Source organism: Stenella coeruleoalba (genome assembly GCF_951394435.1).
Source record: "Stenella coeruleoalba genome assembly, chromosome: 2".
Classification (NCBI taxonomy): Eukaryota; Metazoa; Chordata; class Mammalia; order Artiodactyla; family Delphinidae; genus Stenella; species Stenella coeruleoalba.
In genome coordinates, this window is record NC_137147.1 from 21,600,530 (window position 1) to 21,618,742 (window position 18,213).

At 37.5% G+C, this 18,213-nt stretch overlaps 1 protein-coding gene across 2 annotated transcripts in view; it reads right to left on the bottom strand.

Annotated features, from left to right (window-relative positions):
* TSHR (thyroid stimulating hormone receptor) overlaps positions 1-18,213 on the bottom strand; it is a gene marked incomplete at both ends in the record, with an annotated part of 164,017 nt that overhangs the window by 64,159 nt on the left and 81,645 nt on the right. For both annotated transcript variants that reach the window (XM_079913184.1, XM_079913185.1), the window contains 2 exons: positions 2,984-3,058; positions 8,441-8,512. In XM_079913184.1, the coding sequence (XP_079769310.1) occupies positions 2,984-3,058; positions 8,441-8,512 (147 nt within the window). The remainder of the gene's footprint in view (positions 1-2,983; positions 3,059-8,440; positions 8,513-18,213) is intronic.

The following is an 18,213-nucleotide window of genomic DNA, read 5'->3' on the forward strand; positions in this document are numbered from 1 at the left end:
CAGAGGATAGATATTGGAAGCTGATCCAGACCTAGAAAGGAGTATGACAATTTGCCAAGACAGTGACGTGATACTCTCTTGTAAGTTATATATACAACAGAGAAAAATGTGTGTGCTATTCAAACTACTCTTGATAAGCTTTTTAGAAAGAAATAAAACATTTTACTTCTAAATGCTTCTAACGTTTAAAATTACAATGTGCTAAAAATATTAGTTTTACTATTTTTACTTTCCCCATGCATTTATAACCCAATAGTAAGAGAGATTTTAATGTTTTGACAAGAATTTTTGTCACAAAAAGTAATCTTTTTATCATTGATTAAGATCGCTTTGCACAGTTTCAGCATGCACAGTTTTATGATCCAACACTATCATGCAGAGCAAAGACTGCCTGTTTTTTAAACCCCATAAGACGTTTTATTTTGTTTTGTACAGTCAAGTTTAATTTATATTTAGCTCTTTTGTTCGTTTGTTTTTGTTTTTTGCTTTTCATTTCCTCCTGTACCTCTGTGCTATCAGGTAGGATTATTTTCCTTTTGCCTTAATAATTCCCTTTAGCAGTTTCTTTAATATGAGCCTAATGGTGATGAATCCTCTCAGCTTTTGTTGGCTTGAAATGTCTTTCTTTTGTCTTCAATTTCAGAGAATCTTTTTGTTAGGTTGGCTGATATTTGCTGTTGTTATTTGTGTGGTTCTCCTTTTTGCAGATATCTTACTTTTTGCTTTGTGGATTCCATCATTTCTGTTGAAAAGTCAGCTTTCAGTCATGTTGTTACTTCTTTGAAAGTATTATGTATTTTTTTCCTCTGGCTGCTTTTTATGCTTTTCTCTTTCTTTGATTTTTTAGCACTTTTACTATGATGTGCCTTGTTGTGGTTTTCTTTGTATTTATCCTTTAGGGGTTTGCAGTACTGCTTACATTTGTGACTTGATGTCTCATGAATTTTGGAAATTTTCTTTCAAATATTGCTTCTTTCATTCTTTCTCTTATTTTTCTTGGGATCCAGTAATAGGTATGCTAGACGTTTTAGTGTGCCACATATTTCTTTTTCTCTCCATGCTTCAGGTTGGATAAATTCTTCTGACCTAACTTCTAGGTTACTTACTCTCTTTTGACCTATGTATATCTGTTTTAAACTCATGTATTTAGGTTTTATTTTAGTTATTGAATTTTTAAATTCTAGAGTTTCCATTTGATCCTTTCAAAAATATTTTCCAGTTCTATTCTAAAATTCTCTATCTTGGCAATTAAATTTTTGAATGTCTTGATCATAGTTATTTTAAAGTCTGTCTGATAACTCCAATATTTGAATCTCTTGTGGATCATTTTCTATTGTCTGTTTTCTTCTCTTGATTTTTGCTATAAATTCTTTATTTTTAATTTTTTTTTGTATGCTTGGTTATTTTTTATTGAAAGCTGAGCTTTAGTCTTTGTGAGGACTGATCTATTTCCCATTATACCATACTTCTGGGATGAAGCTCTTTTTGGCATCCCAGCTAAAATCCTTGGGTGTTTACCAGGAGCCATCTCCTTAGTAAGCCTTGAACTCCAGTTTTTATTTCCCTAGCTCTATGAGACTGCCTAAACCTCTGGGCAGCTTCTCAGCTGTTGTTTACAGTTTAGAAAATACTTCAAGAGGAAAGTAATCAAATGTTGTTTTGGGGATTTGCTTCTCTCCCCTTAAGTTCTTGCTGCCTTCATAACACTCAAATACCTTTAAACAGATTTTTTTCCAGCTCCTCTAGTTGTTTTCAAACCAATGGTTGATATAATAATGTCCGCTAGCCTACCATAGCTGGAGACAACTTTCTGGGCCTCAGTATTCTTAACACATTATCGTCCGGGGGATTTTTGCAGAAACTAATACCTGTGGCCATAATACGTCTCTGGTCAAAAATGTGTTAAAGGCCGCATACTGTATTACATAGGGAAAGAAGATTTGAGTCACATATTTATGATGTAAAACCTCTGACCCTATCCATTAGTAACTCTGTGACCTAGGATAATGTATTTAGTCTCTCTACATTTATGCTTTTCTTAAATAAATAATACAAATGATAATCTCTACTTCACAGGGTTGTTTTTTGAAGGTTAAATAAATAAAGTACTTAAATGTTCAGCATAATGTTTAGAACATACTAAGTATTCATAGATGATAAGTATTTTTTTTCTTCATCAAGGAAAGAGAGTTAATATTTCATAATACATGGCTGCTTAAAAGAATGTAATGTGATTATTTGTGTAAAACTTTTTATAGATTGCAAGGTACTACAGAAATAAAAACAGAATAATTATTTATGAAGTGTATTGATTGGTTTTATGTGGGAGGCACTGTGCTAAATGCTTACATGCATTATGTCATTCAATATTTATAAAAAGCATATTAAGTTGGAACTCTTATTACCATTATTTTACAAATGAGGAAACTGAGGTTAGGAAGGATTACATGACATGTCCAAGGTTAGATAATGAGATTGCTGTGACCTAACCACTAGACCACCAGGGAACATCAAGGTTAGACAATGACAGGCAAAGAAACCAGGGTTTTAACCCAACTCTGACCAACTCCAAAGCCAGAGCTCTTAACTCCACTCCTAATCTCACAAGGCTACATTTCTCTTTCCTAAATGAGGGAAAAAAGTTAGTTTTTGCAGAAACTTGCACAGGCCCTGGAATCCAGTAGGTGGTCAGTAAATATTTATTGACTTACTGATATCCATGTCAATAAAATCTGTTGACACAGTAGTAATAGATAGAAATGACAATTCAAAAAGAGGACTTCTAATTTTGTCTTTAACTTCCAGCCATGCAAGTTAGAATTAGGATGAATTAACATAAACTGAGAGTGAGAACAAGTTAAGAATTGAATATAAATGGAAATTCTGACCCATGTTCTAGTTGCTATTGCCATCTGGAGCCCCCAAATTATCAATTAAGATTGGCTGTGGCTTGGATTCATGCTTCACTTTTCATTGTACTTACATGTGAGTCATTTTACTCAAATTGTAGAAGGAATGTGATTCCAGCCGCTGCAGAGTTGCATCTATTGACAAGTAGCTGAACATCACAAAAATATAAAACAAAGTAGAAAGTTAGTAGGGTTGTGAACTGCAAACATACTATTAATTTTGATGTAACTTCTTTGTCAGGGGCTTCCCAGGTCATGCAACATGCACAACCCTCATGGTTTCTCCCTAATTATGTTAAAATTAGTTATTACTTTTTTTAGATCCTGTTTTATCTGAAAGTTTCCCAATTCATTGGACCTATTCATTCTTCTGGTTTCATTCAACAGATACTTCCTTTAGAAGCTTTCCCCAAATTTCCTGATTAGGTCAAATTTTGCATAGTATATCCTCATGGCACCATGAACTTCTCCTTCCACTAATTATCACAATGAAACTTTGCAAGTGTTTGGATGATATGTGATTGATGTCTCATTAGAGTGCCAGTTCTCTGAAATGGGGAACTGTCTGTTTCTGATGGACACTGAAGGTACACTCAAAGTACCTTTCATATTGCTTGTCATGTAGTAGACTTCCAATAATTATGGATTAAGTGAATGACTGAGTGAATGAATGAACAGGTGAGTTACTCAAAATAGCAGAAAATGAAAGACGTTAGAAAAGAATTCACCAATAAATAAGAGGCATTTTTAATGGAGTAGCTAATTGCATGAGGTCAGAGATGTAGTTACAAAGAAGATGAAGAAAAAGCCACATTTCTCTAGTGGAACATTCCATAGGGTGGTGACTATATATTCTCTCAAGACTTCTCTTCTTGATTTTGAGAGGCTGAAAACTCAATATTTATTTTGAACTTTGTAATTGAAAGGCAACACAAATAAAAGTTTTAAGTACTAAAAAGGAGAAAAGAGAAACTTCTAAATACAACTTGTCGAGAATACATAAGGGATGATGTTTCAAAAAGTCTCCTAAATTCTATCTTGTAATAAGAATGACTAATGCAGCCAAATTCAATGACGGCTTTTTATTGAGAGGCATTTCTATGACATTTGGGAAAATTAATGATTAACAGATGGTGTCCACCTGTGGCCGTAGCAGAGCTTCTCAACCCTGGCCATACAACTGAAATATTTGGGAGGCTTTTAAAACATAAGATGTCCAAGGCTCAGTCCAGGATAATTAATTCAGAGTATTTAAGGGATGGGGCAAACATTTTTATTTTTAAAACACTTCCCAGATGATTCTAATGTGCGGGCAGGGTTAAGAACCACTGGCCTATAGTTTGAATTGAATCTGCCAGTAAAATATTTTCATTAATACAATTTTTATAAGAGGAGTGCTGACTGTTCCATTTGAGTGTTTTTCTCATGGGTATTGTGTGTATTCTAAAGGTCCTGTGCTTTCTGTTTTGAATTATCTATTCTCTAAACAATTATCCTTTGATTTATCAGGTCTCCCAAGTCATTGCCACTTGTGGATAACATTACATAAATTATTTTGATCCAAATATCATACCTCTAACATAGAGGAAACCACTGAAGATGTTGAAAAGAATTAATTTATTGTGTAGAGATTGTGGGGATTTAGAATGGATGAAGCTGAGCCATCTGAAGGACAAGATTAATTCTGAAGGCTGCAAACTTGTTTTCCTAACTTTGCATCATATCCACTGCTCCAAATTTTCTCCCGAATTTCTTAGTTTAGGAGGTGCAAAGCTTTCTTAAGGTTTTAGTCATTCAGCACATGTCATGATCACTGAAGTTCCAATTTCTCCAACTGAATGATACCTCCTTAGAGGACTCTTATAGCTTGGTTGTGAAGACAACATATAGGAACCATTTATTCAGTGGGATAAGAGCAGTGATTCCCTACTTGCTTATCCCATTTTTATAATCAGGAAAAATCAGATCCCACCTCCTCCTCATATTTCTTCTAAGCATGCAAGTCTCATGTAATAACTAGAGTAACCATATCATTAATCATCCACAATAGGATATTTTTGTGAGTTAATGCAGGGTGCTATTAATAATTATGCCAGAATAATAGGTGGGAATGTGTACTGTTCCAGGCAAAGCTACCTGGTGATCTCTTGCCCTGTAGATGTGACAGCTCCTAACTGTGCTACCTGGTGATCTCTTGCCCCGTAGATGTGACAGCTCCCTAACTATTATTTAGGTATGTGTGTGTGCTTTCATTAAACAAATATCTATTAAACATTCACTATATGTCAGTAAATGAGCATTGACCATTCAGACCTGTTCCCTAGCTTCAAGGAACTCACAGTAGTGGGAGATACAGACAGGTAAATGGGGTTAATATGTAGAGTGATAAATTCTCTGATGGGGTTCAGGGCACACTTAACCCAGACTGGAGAATCTAAACATAGTCTCCCTGGAAGAGTCCTCATCAGGACCTTCAAATCTGCCTGGATGTCCTGAATATCCCAGTCAAACTTCCTTCTTTTATTGCCCATCATTTTATTTCAAACCTTCTCAAATTTCTAACTCTGCCCTTTCTACCCAAATATTAGTAGATAATCTTTTTAATAATTTGTAGAAAATATTGAAACCTTGAGATGAGAATTCCTGGAATCCCCCTCTAATAAGCCTATTAATTTACCTGCACCTGCCCCATCTCTAACTACTATTTCTCGTTATAGTACAAAAGGTGTCCATCTTCCTGTAAAAGGTCAATCCCACTATTTGCACCCCATTCCCTCCTGCCTTCTTAGGGACCTCATGTTCTTAAAATTGTTCTTTCTTCAGTTTTTTTTTAAGCCTCTCCTCCTGGTCCCAGTTACTTCTACCTGTTTATGACTCTCAAGTCTTAATCTCTACCAAAATCTCTCCTGAGTGCCCCTACATACCCAGAATTTCCAGTTCTCCTTAGTCTACTTTGATTTTTTTCCTTTTTGCCATATCCATATTCCCTTCTGTATTAATATATTTCTTTATTATGTTTTTGGTTCCTTGCCTATTTCTTTTCGTTCGAATGTGAACTCCACAGGGGCATGGCTCTCTGTGCATTTGTTCCCTGATGTATCCCTATCTCTTGGAAAAATGATTGATATATACCAGGGACTGAATAAATATTTCTTGAATGAATTAATAAAAGAATTTTATCCTGATATCTATTAGACATAGCTGCTGGATGCCTCAAAGGCACCTCAAATGCCACAGGCCCCAAATTGAATTCCTAACTTACCCCCTGTCCCTCCACAGCAAATGCACAGAAAACTTCTCTACCTTGGCAAATGTGCTCATCAACCACACAGGTGTCCTAGTCAGAAATGTCGTTGAAATTCTCCATCTGTTTCCCCCTTCAAAATCAACCAACTTTTAAGTTTGTCCGCTCTCCCTTATTTCTCAAACCTGGCCACTTTTTCTTTATTCCCACTCAGCCTTCACCATTCAACCTGCTGTTCCCTCTCCCCAGGCACTGCATCGACCTCCTCACTAACTTCCTGTCTCCAGCCTTGCTCCACTTCCACCCCTTCCACAGCCCAGCCAGGGAATATTTCTAAAACATCTGATCTCTCACTTCCCTGCTTATAATCGTTCTGTGGCTTGGTCCTTAGGGAATATTTCAAACTCCTTCAAATGATTCACAAGGCCCTGTACTCGCTTCCCTCCCAATTTTGTTTTTCTCTACTGTCCCCACTCCCAGCCTAAGCTCCAGCCTCAACAAACTTATTTTTAACTTCACTGACATCCCTTTTCTCTTCTGCTTGGAACTATCTTTCCATCTTTTGTTTTTTGGCCAGATAATACACATTGCAAATTAGGCACCATTTCCTCCAGGAAGCCTTCCCTGACCCCACCCCATATCCAGGTAACAGACCTCTCATATGAGTTCCCAGGTCACCCTAGAACTGACCCCATCATGGCACTTATCACTCTCTTAGGAAGGAAACTGGAGGCTCCATAAGTATTGTCTACTGTTGTACGTGACACATCTAGCAAAGCGCCAGGCACAAAGTAGGGCTCAATAAATATTCATTGAATGAATGAATGAATGAATAGAGCCAAGTAGAGACACCAAATAGGCAATTGTATAGGGGAGATCAGGGAAAAGGAAGGGCTAAAGGGGAATTTGAGGCTTTTAGCTTTCAGACCACTAAATGGTGCTGCTGTTACAAGAAGGAGTAGAGAGGGAACAGTTTAGGAGGAAGATGATGAGTTTATTTTGGATATGTTGTTTGAAGTGTCTGTGGGACATCAAGGTGACACTATTTGGAAGGAAGTTTGTAATACAGGCCTGAGCTGCAGGAACAACTCAGGGGTAGAGATACTCATTTAGGAATTAGTTGTATTAGGTAATAGTGAAGCCAAAGGAATGGGAGTTTTCATTCAAGGTGCGGAGGGTATAAAGGAATTAGGACAAAATAAACAAAGAACTGGTATGTAAGTAACTGAATGAAATGAAATGAAATGAAATGAAATAGGAATCCAGGAGAGGAAATTGAGGAAGAGTAGCCAGGGTAAGATGTTAAAAAGAGGGAGAGAACAACAGCAGGGAAACCAAAGGAGGCAAGAATTTGAAAAAGGAAGGGCTGGTAGAAAAAAAAAAAACTGCAGAGATGTTCAGCTGGGATGGTTTCTCAGTCTCAGCACTACTGACATTGTAGACTAGATAATGCTTTGTTGGAGGTGGGGGGCATCCTATGCCTTGTAGGATGTTGAGTACATCCTTCACCTCTACCCCTTAGATGACAGTAGCACCCTTCTCTCCAGTTGTGACAACCAAAAACATCAAATGCTCCTGACATGACACAATGGACACTCAATAAATGGTAATGAAATGAATAAATTTAGCCAGAGACCACACGGGCTGGTGGTAATGTCATTGGTAGGCCTGGATTATCTGCATTGCTTGTCAGAATCAACTAAATGAAATAAAGACCTGGCTCATTTCAGACACATACACTCTTTGTCAGTGCAACATGGAACCCCTTTTTCTCCTCACTCTTGAGTGTATAGCAATTCAGTTTTCTACGATTTCAAATTTTCAAATTAATTTTAGTTATTTTTTAAAGTGAGAAGTCTGAAATCACTGGCTACATTTATGACAAAATGTAAACGTTTGTACTAGTGGTGAAAAGAAAATCAAGAATTGGTAACTGGGATAGATAGATTAGAGATAGATATATAGATCTGTTTATGGGAGAGAGTCCTGGCTAAGGTTTTGCCACATCTCAAAATATATTGAAATACATCAAGAATTATTAAATTCTTAAGGCCAAAGGAATTTAAATTTACTTTAGGTTTAAAAAATCATTTAGGAATTAGGGAATAAATATGTAGCCAAATCAAATAAACATCTTGTACATAAACTTCATATATATTGGAAATGTAGAATGTTATTGACTTATGCAAGTGCGATATATAACAAGTATTTTTCTTGATAGAACACATTTAGAAAATAACACGTCACAATTGCAAACTTCTCTTTATATTAAAAAAAATTGACTTACATCCTGGAAATATTGGGCAGATTTGAAAATGCATGACTGGGAATGGTTTTCAGATGAGTCTCTATAAACTTCCTATGAAAATAACAGTTACACAATTAGAGTTTAAATCATTAGACTTTTCTAGTAACCCACCTTAATTATACAGAACACATTATTAGAAGCATGACAATCCTTACAATGTATACTTTATCATACATAAGCAAGAAAACAATTTTTCCCCCAACAAAACAAGAATTGAGAGTGAGAATCAAATGCAGACAATAAATCTTCAAACTTTGCCTTTGAATTATCAGTGAACTAGTATGCCTTGTATAACATCATATTTAATTTGTTAATGGAAGGGCAACATAATATATTCATAAGTTTATTAGGACTACTGAATTCACGGTCAATGGAAATATCTTGAAATGCCACCAGAGTATGTATTAAGAGGATTAAATGCACTTGATATATCTTAAAGATTAAATATAGTGGTATGATTATAATCTTTTTGCCCAAGCAAAGGTCTCTTCAACCATTACCTTGATCTTATCGTCAACTTGCTGCAATTTGGAAATAAATGACTGACAAGGAGCTAATTCTTCTCGGGATCATGATGTCTTTGTTGCATATGCAACCAAAAGGTTGTGCCTTTTCTTCCAGTTTGCTTTTTTGTTACTTTTCAGAAGGCGGAGAGTGGTTTCCTTACTCAATGAGACCTCTTTATGCATTCCAGTATGTCTCCACCTTGATCCTCCATTTTTTATTGTCTTTCTTTGTTATAGCAACTGCTTGAATAGAATTCTGTATGGAGAAAGGTGTACTTACTGTTCTAAGCTGGCTTTGCAAAAAGCCAATGCCTCACCGTGCTATCCTCTTCTCCCGGGTCTGTTTTTACCATTTAAATGTTGGTAATTACACATTGTTCATTTGCTACCTTTTTAAAAGACATCATACTGAGATTGTGTATTTTTCCTTCTAGGCTACAGGGTTTTTTCTCTGTAATCTATTTCCTTGATCTATGTACTCTTTGAACTACTAATTTTTGCAGTGATTGAAATATATTTAGAATTTCTGGTTTCTGGTTCTGCATGACTGGAGCCTGGAAGTCACCCCTCCCTCCTAACAGTAAGCAAAAAGTTGAACAGACTGAAAAATCAACAGCTCTTCTTGGATCTGTGGGACAGGGGAAGACATAGGGCAAACCACTGTCCCCAGGACTGGAGAGACAGGTAAATACAAGGAGTCCCTACTTCCCAGAGCAGAGACTCATGAGCAAAAACTATAAGGGGGAACCAGTGCCAGGGTAGGGTAGGAAAACCTGAGCTGTGATTGACCAATTGCCAGAGGTGCAGTGCAGACAACTCTGAGAGTTGGAAATTCTAGGAGAACCTAGTCACAGGCGACCTCCACAATTTTGTGAGATTTACCTCCAGGAGTTCCACAAGATTCTAAGAGTAAACACTAGGGAAAAATCCCTTTGTGCTTCTGTCACAGGGACGGGAAGAGGAACCATCTGGAAATACAGTTGACCCTTTAACAATGGAGGGGTTAGTTAGGGGCACCAATGCCCACACAGTCGGAAATCCACGTATAACTTTATAGTTGGCCTTCAGTATCTGCAGTTCTGCACCTGCAGATTCAACCAACCACTGCTGGATCAAGTAGTATTGTAGTATTTACTACTGAAGAAAATCCACGAATGAGTGGACCCATGCAGTTCAAAGCCATGTTGTTCAAGGGCCAACTGTACATCAGAGCACTCTGTTTTTTTTTAACAAGGCCTACCCTCAGGGGAAACTAGTTATCCAGACCCTGTGGAAGGGAAATACACAACTCCAGCTCACTCTAGCCATTCTGTCCTACCTAGGGGGGAGAGAAAAAAACTGAGAAACACTTGTGAAGTTCACATTCCAGAGGCATAGGCTCACTAAAATACCTAATCACAGGAATATAGAACACTACCGCTCCCCTGACATCTTATCACCACGTTACTAAGACCTATTTATAGCCATTCCTTTTACCCAGTACATCATGTCTGTCTATCAAGAAATACATCTGTAACTTACCTAATCAAAGCCTCAGTAAAACCAAATTAATTTATAAAAGGGGGCAGAGGGAGGCAACCTGAATGATAAAAGGGTAGATTGTCAGCCCTTTGCAACACTGGTGATTCAGCATAAAGTGCAATATGCCTTCATATGTTTCCAGAAATTCAGGTCCCATAGATTACCTGTACTCCCTCACAGGTCTCCCACTTACATTCCCTTAATTGGATTGATTAAAAGCCTGTTGGTCCAGATCCAAGTTTCTGAAGTTAAAAAGAAATGAGAATAACAAGTCGTTGGGACAAAAATCTCCCAGTAAAATTGGGCCATGCCTAAGAAAAACAAAGGATAAGGTACACACCTGTTGGGTATCACCCGAAGAGACTTACTTAAGCTCACAGATAGTCTTACTTATAGAGCATGTCCTAAGGCATGGATATTGAGGGCATATTTATCTAAGATTTTGCACGCTGCTTGTGGGTAATGCGGATTTAATTTGTAACTTTCATTGGCTAAAAATTTGGGGGTTTATTCTGTCTTTAAAAGTAAAGAAACGATACTTAATTTAAAAGAAAATTAGAGTAACAATGGTTTCAGAGAAGTTTGACTTGGAACAGAAATAACATCTAAATGCAATTTAATAGCCTTTGGTTAAAGTTTCAAATAATGTTTATATCATTTTCCAATATATGAATTTCTGAAATTTGTAATACACGTTTCTTGGATTCTCTCTTTCTCTTTCACACACGTAAACACATACACACTTTAAGTCAGAACAAAGATCTTTTACCTACTACTGAGTTGGTTGTAGTTGATGGAGTTCAGGACACACTATCCCAAAACATATTGTGTTGGCATACTGAATACTTTAAGCTGGAGGAATCTGAGAAGCAGAGGTGTAGGAAGGATTCTCTGACTCCCCTTCACACTCTGAAGCAAGCCCTAAGACCCTCATGTGAGAGGTGCCCTCCCCGGAGGAAAGGAGCAGCCTTATCACAGAAGACAGAGGGATGCCGAGGGGATTCTGAATGAACAGACCTTGCAAATTTCCCCTAGTTTACTATTCTCAGTTCATACCCCTTTGTCCTATCACATTTTCCCACCACTTTCCTATCTTCATTAAACCTAGCATAAGAATGCTCAAGTTTAATCACTTCTTCAAGTCTTCATTTCTTCATAAATGCTCCCATGTCATGTAAAACTTGCATTAAATATATTTGTATGCTTTTCTCTTGCCACTCTGTGTTTGGTTACAAAGCCCTAGCTGAGAACCTAGAGGAGTAGAAGGGAAGTATTTTTTTTTCCTCACCTACATGCAGAACGTGTTTTAAAAGACAATCATTTTTGAAATGCTAACATTTTGCTTGATTGCACAAACAAGATATTCTTCTCAGCCAGATTTCTCATCAAAGAAAGCCACCCATATAAATGCATGGATAAGAATTACGTATCTCAGTACAGCTGTCTTACTAATGATACAATATGCACAATATTCTTTCCATTGTCTATATTTTCAAAAGCAGAACTTTATTCAAAGTTTTTTTTTTTTTTTTTTTTTTTTTGCTTTACGCGGGCATCTCACTGTTGTGGTCTCTCCTGTTGCAGAGCGCAGGCTCAGCAGCCATGGCTCACGGGCCCAGCTGCTCCGCGGCATGTGGGATCTTCCCAGACCGGGGCACGAACCCATGTCCCCTGCATTGGCAGGCGGACTCTCAACCACTGCGCCACCAGGGAAGCCTGTGATTACTGCTTTAAAAGCAGATAGGAGAGGAAAGAAAGCAAATGATTGTAATTATTTGGCCAAAATGTTTTATTTTACTTTCAGAATACATTTTGAATATTTTTGGAAGAGAAAAATACATATCTAAGAGTATATTCTTTTGATAAATACATTAGAAAAGCTTCAAGGTGTTATACTATTATCCAAAGGATTAGCATCAAAACAATGTTTATTTCGTATGAAAATACACCAGGTACAGAAGAGACTCTGCTTTTTTATTTTTTTTTTTGATGGTTCAAAATAAGAAGGCAATGATTATTCTCTCTAAAATAGAATGAAAAAACTCAGAAGGCTTACTTTATACAAATAGTATCGGTATTTACTATTAATGACTAAGGCATCACATATAAGTCATTGGGGAAAAAAGTTTACAGCTATAGTTTTGTATCCTAAGTGGACTATGTACATTTAATAGTTAAACAGGTTGGCTTTAAGATATGGAAATTACAAGAAAGAATAAATATTTAAGCTGCTGATGTAATTTAATTTGTTTTTCTAAGACTTATTTAACCAAGAAGTATCAGTGAGAATATGACTTAGAGTCAAATGTTTCCTTTGGGCTTTGAGCAGGCAAGATTTATATTTCTCAAATATCTGCATTTGGAAGCTGCAGTGCAGAAATCGAAATGCATGTGAGATGCCACTGATTGACTTACAGATTTTGCCGAATAGGATCCAGTTTTAAGTACCGTCTTTGTTCTTGCAGTAGCGATGGAAGAGGGAAATCTGATTAATGCTACTAAAGAGAGCAGATAGTTCTCTATGTTCCAAAAAGAACAGTTAGCGCAATTAAATTTTTCACAGTAATCTTGCATGATAGTAGGCTCATTTCACTGAAATTTTATCAACATTCCAGCGTCTTGTATTTTACAAGGTTTCTGGACTCATAATACATAGCTTGTGTGTCAGTGTGTACATGTGGGTGAGGTTTTAATTAAGCAATGCTTCAGGTTTCCCATTACAGCCTTTACTTGATAAAGAATGTGGAGTATGAGCAGATGAGCCAGACTGAATCTCATGAGTTGAGAATCCCTGCTGATCTTCTTTGCCATGGCTGAGCTTGTGTGGTCCAGAAACACCAAACTTTTCACTTGTGTGTCACATTTTTGGTCTCTTGGCAATCAGGCTGAGAATATTTTATTTTTTTATAAATTTATTTATTTATTTTTGGCTGCGTTGGGTCCTCATTCCTGTGTGCGGGCTTTTCTCTAGTTGCTGTGAGCGTGGGCTACTCTTCGTTGCGGTGCGCGGGCTTCTCACTGCAGTGGCTTCTCTTGTTGTGGCTCATGGGCTCTAGAGCACAGGCTCAGTAGCTGTGGCGCACGGGCTTAGTTGCTCCAGGGCGTGTGGAATCTTCCTGGACCAGGGCTTGAACCCATGTCTCCTGCATTGGCAGGTAGATTCTTAGCCACTGTGCCACCAGGGAAGCCCAGGCTGAAAATATTTTGTGATTCTGCACCAAGCTTGTTTGTTTAATATTGTCATCGGCATTTCTTTGTTTTTTTTTTTTTTTTTTTTTGGCATCCTAACCACTGGACCGCCAGGGAATTCCCTTGTCATCTGCATTTCAAGGGCTCCTTTTTATTTATTTTTTTAGTTAAAAAAAATTTTAGGAGAAAGTATTTTTTATTCAGAATTACATTAATTCTATTTTTAACAGCTTTGTGGAGGTTAATTGACATACAAAAAACTATACATAATTAATGTATACAATGTGATGAGTTTGGCCATATGCACCCATATGGGTTTCATGCACCCATGAAACCACAATAAAGGGAATAGACATATCTATCGCCTCCAAAAGTTTCCTGTGTCCCCTTTTCTTTGTTTGTTTTTTCTTGGTTTTCGCGTGTGTGTTAAGAACATTTAACATGAGATCTACCTGCTAAACAAATCTTTAGTGAACAATACATTATTGTTAACTACAGGCACTGTGTTGACTAGCAGATCTGTAAAACCTCCTTTTTATTAAATACCTGCTTCAATCAACTGATAATTCATTTAGATGTGCCAAGTGTGACCATAAAAAGTACTGGCAGTAGAAGAAGAGAGAATTGGTGCAAATAATCCAGATACTTATATATTGTGAAGTTGTACCCTATAAACCGGACAATATTAAATATGACATTTATTGTTTTCCCATTGTTTCTACTTGGCTGAGAAAAAAATTCTCATTGGTGAATTTGTTTTACCACTGTGCCAATTTTTTTTTTTTTCTAACTCTGTGGTGAGTTGTGAGAGAGTGCAGCAAGCACAGGGATTAATATCAGGGATGTAGACCCAGAAGAATCACACAAATAGTTGGCACTCTTTACATAGAGGCCGTATGTTTAAGTATGAACAAATTTTAATCTGTACTAAGTTGTGTTTTCTGGTTTTGGTGGTAGAGTGGGATTTCAGTCAGGGCTGCTGTTGAATTATTTACAAACAGTACAAAAATACCAGGTGATGCCTGCAGCCCAAGGTGTGAAACTGCAATACCCAGATTCCAGAGGCGCCTATGAGTCATCATTTTGGGACAGACAGTTTCCGTTTGGGCTTTAATTTTTGTGATCCGAGACTTAGAAACCCAAGCAATGGCCTGACAGATCTGGCTTATGGAAATTGTCCAGCTTACGTCATCTGGGAGAGAGTTTTCTATTTATGATGCTTGGTTTCCAGATTGAAAAATACATATTTAATTTAGTTTTATTTCATTTGGGATACTTATTGTATTGAAATTTTTTCACAAGTATAATTTGTGTCCAGTAAGATGCACAAATCTTAAATGTCTACTTAGCTACTTAAGGGTATACCAGTGTGTCAATGAAAAAATTAATCAATAGTCAGTCTAGGAATGAAATGGAAATTTTTATTTGAGCCAGTCTAAGAATTATAACCCAGGACACAGTCTCTCAGAGAGCTTTGAGAACTGCTCTGAAGAGGTAAAGGGGAAGGCCAGTATACATTGGATCTTGGTGAATGGGGTATATACAATCAAACACACATCTCAGTAGAAATTTGCTGCTAGTCACAAGGAACAGACGTCTTAGTTAATGGTTTAGTGCTTTTCTAAGTATGGGAAGATGCAAGAATCCAGGTTTATAAAAACTTTCCCCTGAAAATATCTATCTGAAGGTCTGTTCTGCCAGTTTTCCCAAAGCACAGAGTGCCTCTTCCTGATCTTCGCCATGAATTCCTTTCAAGGTGTATTGCAGGTCAGCGACTGCAGTGGCTAATGTGTAGGCCTGGATAGTGGACAACATTCTTTCTTTCTTTATTTTTATTATTATTATTTTTTGCGGTACTTGGGCCTCTCACTGTTGTGGCCTCTCCCGTTGCGGAGCACAGGCTCCGGACACGCAGGCTCAGCGGCCATGGCTCGCGGGCCCAGCCGCTCCGCGGCACGTGGGATCCTCCCGGACCGGGGCACGAACCCGGTCCCCTGCATCAGCAGGCGGACTCTCAACCACTGTGCCACCAGGGAAGCCCAACATTCTCTATTTTATAATCCCTTCCCTTTCGGTCTTAATTTCAACCAAGGTTTGGGAGGCATTTCATGAGCAATTTGTCCCACGGTGCTAGGAATGCTCACCCCCAGGTCAGGTGAGGACTTCGTTGATAGGCCGTTCAGTGTGCTGTTACTGAAGTAGGCCCTGTTAACAGTAGCCAAAATCCTCTGGACTACCTGTCTGTCGGGGTCCAGGAAATGGTTCCCTCTTGTTGCTGCTTCTCATAACTAGAGTTACACTATTACAGCGATTGATCTTAGAATTATAAATTTGATCAATTAGGTTTCAAGGTGCCTAATCATCATTAATTTTATCTGAGCCTCAGTCACACATTTGGTAATATAAGAAACAATAATCTTGTACAATTAGGCAGAATACAAGTAATATGACTAGTAATATTAGTAGGTCATCCGTTAAGTATTTAAGCTAAGAACTTCCACTGGGTGTGGGCCAGTATCTCCCCAGGTCATGTGAATAGTCTGTTCCACACCAATCGCTATCTTTAAGGGAAATGATACACTGGCAATGTACATACAGTTCACCAGAGATGTCTGCACGTACAGGGGAGTAGTGAGTCATTGTGACTCCTTCTAGGATTGAGAAAGGAATGTTATCTTCCGAGGAGTTACATGGCTGGCGCCAGAAGGAGAAAATTGATCTTTAGGGTTGAGCAGTTATTTCTGCTGTTGGGGAGGTCTGGTTAACATATAATGTAGACACACAATGTGCACTAGACGGGAGGGAGGAGGCCAAAGGGCAGAGAAAAATTTTATGTTTAAATTTTTCTTGTCTTACCTTAAAATATGAATTTTTATTTCATCCAGTATAGGTAGGTATACTTATACTTTACATATATGAACACATACATCCATGTGACGAGGACCTAGATCAAAATATAGAATATCTCCATCATCTGAGAAAGTTCCCTTGTGCCCCTTTCCAGTCAGTAACCCCGTCCCTCTCAGATTGCTCTTTTTGTTAACTTCACATAAATGTAATCATACATTAGCCACCCTTTTCTCTCTGGCTTCTTTTGTTCAACATAATGGTTTTGAGATTCGTCCATGTTGTTGCCTGTTCTTTTTTATTGCTAACTATGAATACACATCATTTGTTTATTCATTCTATAATTGATATTTTTCCAATTGGGGTTATTATGTTTAAAGCTTCTATGAACATCCGTGTGCAAATTTTTTATGGGCATATACAATCACTGCTCTTAGGTAAATACCTAGGAGTGGGATTTATGAATCATAGGTAAATATATACTTAATTATAACAAAAACTGCTGGTTTCCAAAGTGACTGTACCATGTTCCCTCTTACCAGTGAAGGATGGGAGTTCCAGTTAACTCTGCATCCTCACCAACACCTGGTATTATCTGTCTTTTAAATTTTAGCCAGACTGGTAGATGTGTATGTAAATACCAATTGGTATTTACCAATACCACATGATTGGTATTTTTAACTGCTAAAGGATTTGGAGATATGCACAGTCATGTAAAAAAGTATATTTGTAAACCCAAGTGTGAAGGTTAATTTTGTGTGTCAACTTGACAGGGCCATAGAGTGCCCAGATATTTGGTTAAACATTATTCTGGTTGTGTCTGTGAGGGTATTTCTGGATGAGGTAAACATTTGAATGAGTAGGCTGAGTAAAGTAGATTTCCCTCCCCATTGTGGATGGACCTCATCCAATTCATTGAAGGCTTGAATAGAAAAAAAAGGCTGTGTAAGAGAGAAAATTCTTTCTCTCTGCCTGCCTATCTTCCAGCTGGGACACTGGTCTTTTCCTGCCTTTGGACTCGGACTTAACTGGAACTTACGTAGAGTCTCTCCTGATTCTCAGGTCTTTGGACTCAGACTGGAAATATACTGTCAGCTCTCTTGTGTTTCCAGCTTTCCAACTGCAGGTCTCAGACATCTCAGCCTCCATTACCATGTGAGCCAATGCCTTATTGTAAAAAATCCTTCTCCCTCTGCCTATGTCTCTGTATATAGAATATATATGTACGTATTCTGTTTCTTTGGAAAATCCAGACTAGTACAACAAGGATGTAAATTGAAAATGATAAATATCTACATAGCTCTGAGCCAGGCACTATGAAAGTACATTACATTTATTACTTCATAACCATAACAGCCGTGAGAGATATGTAATATTATTATCCCCATTTTACAGATGATGATCTGAGATACAGGAAGGTTAAATAACTTGCGAAAAGCCACACAGTTGTTCAGTAGGAGAGCAGGGTTTTAATCACAGGCAAAAAGACATCAGATTCTTCAGTATACACTACTGCTGTTCTGCAAAGTATGAAATGTAGATGATAATAATAATACCTACCTCATAGGATTGCCATGAAGATTTAACAGATTATTGTTAGAAGCACCTAGAACAATGTCTGGCACATAGTGGTTGAACACTAGATGAATTGTTTTTTTTTAAAGAAATAAAAACATACAAATCTGTTTG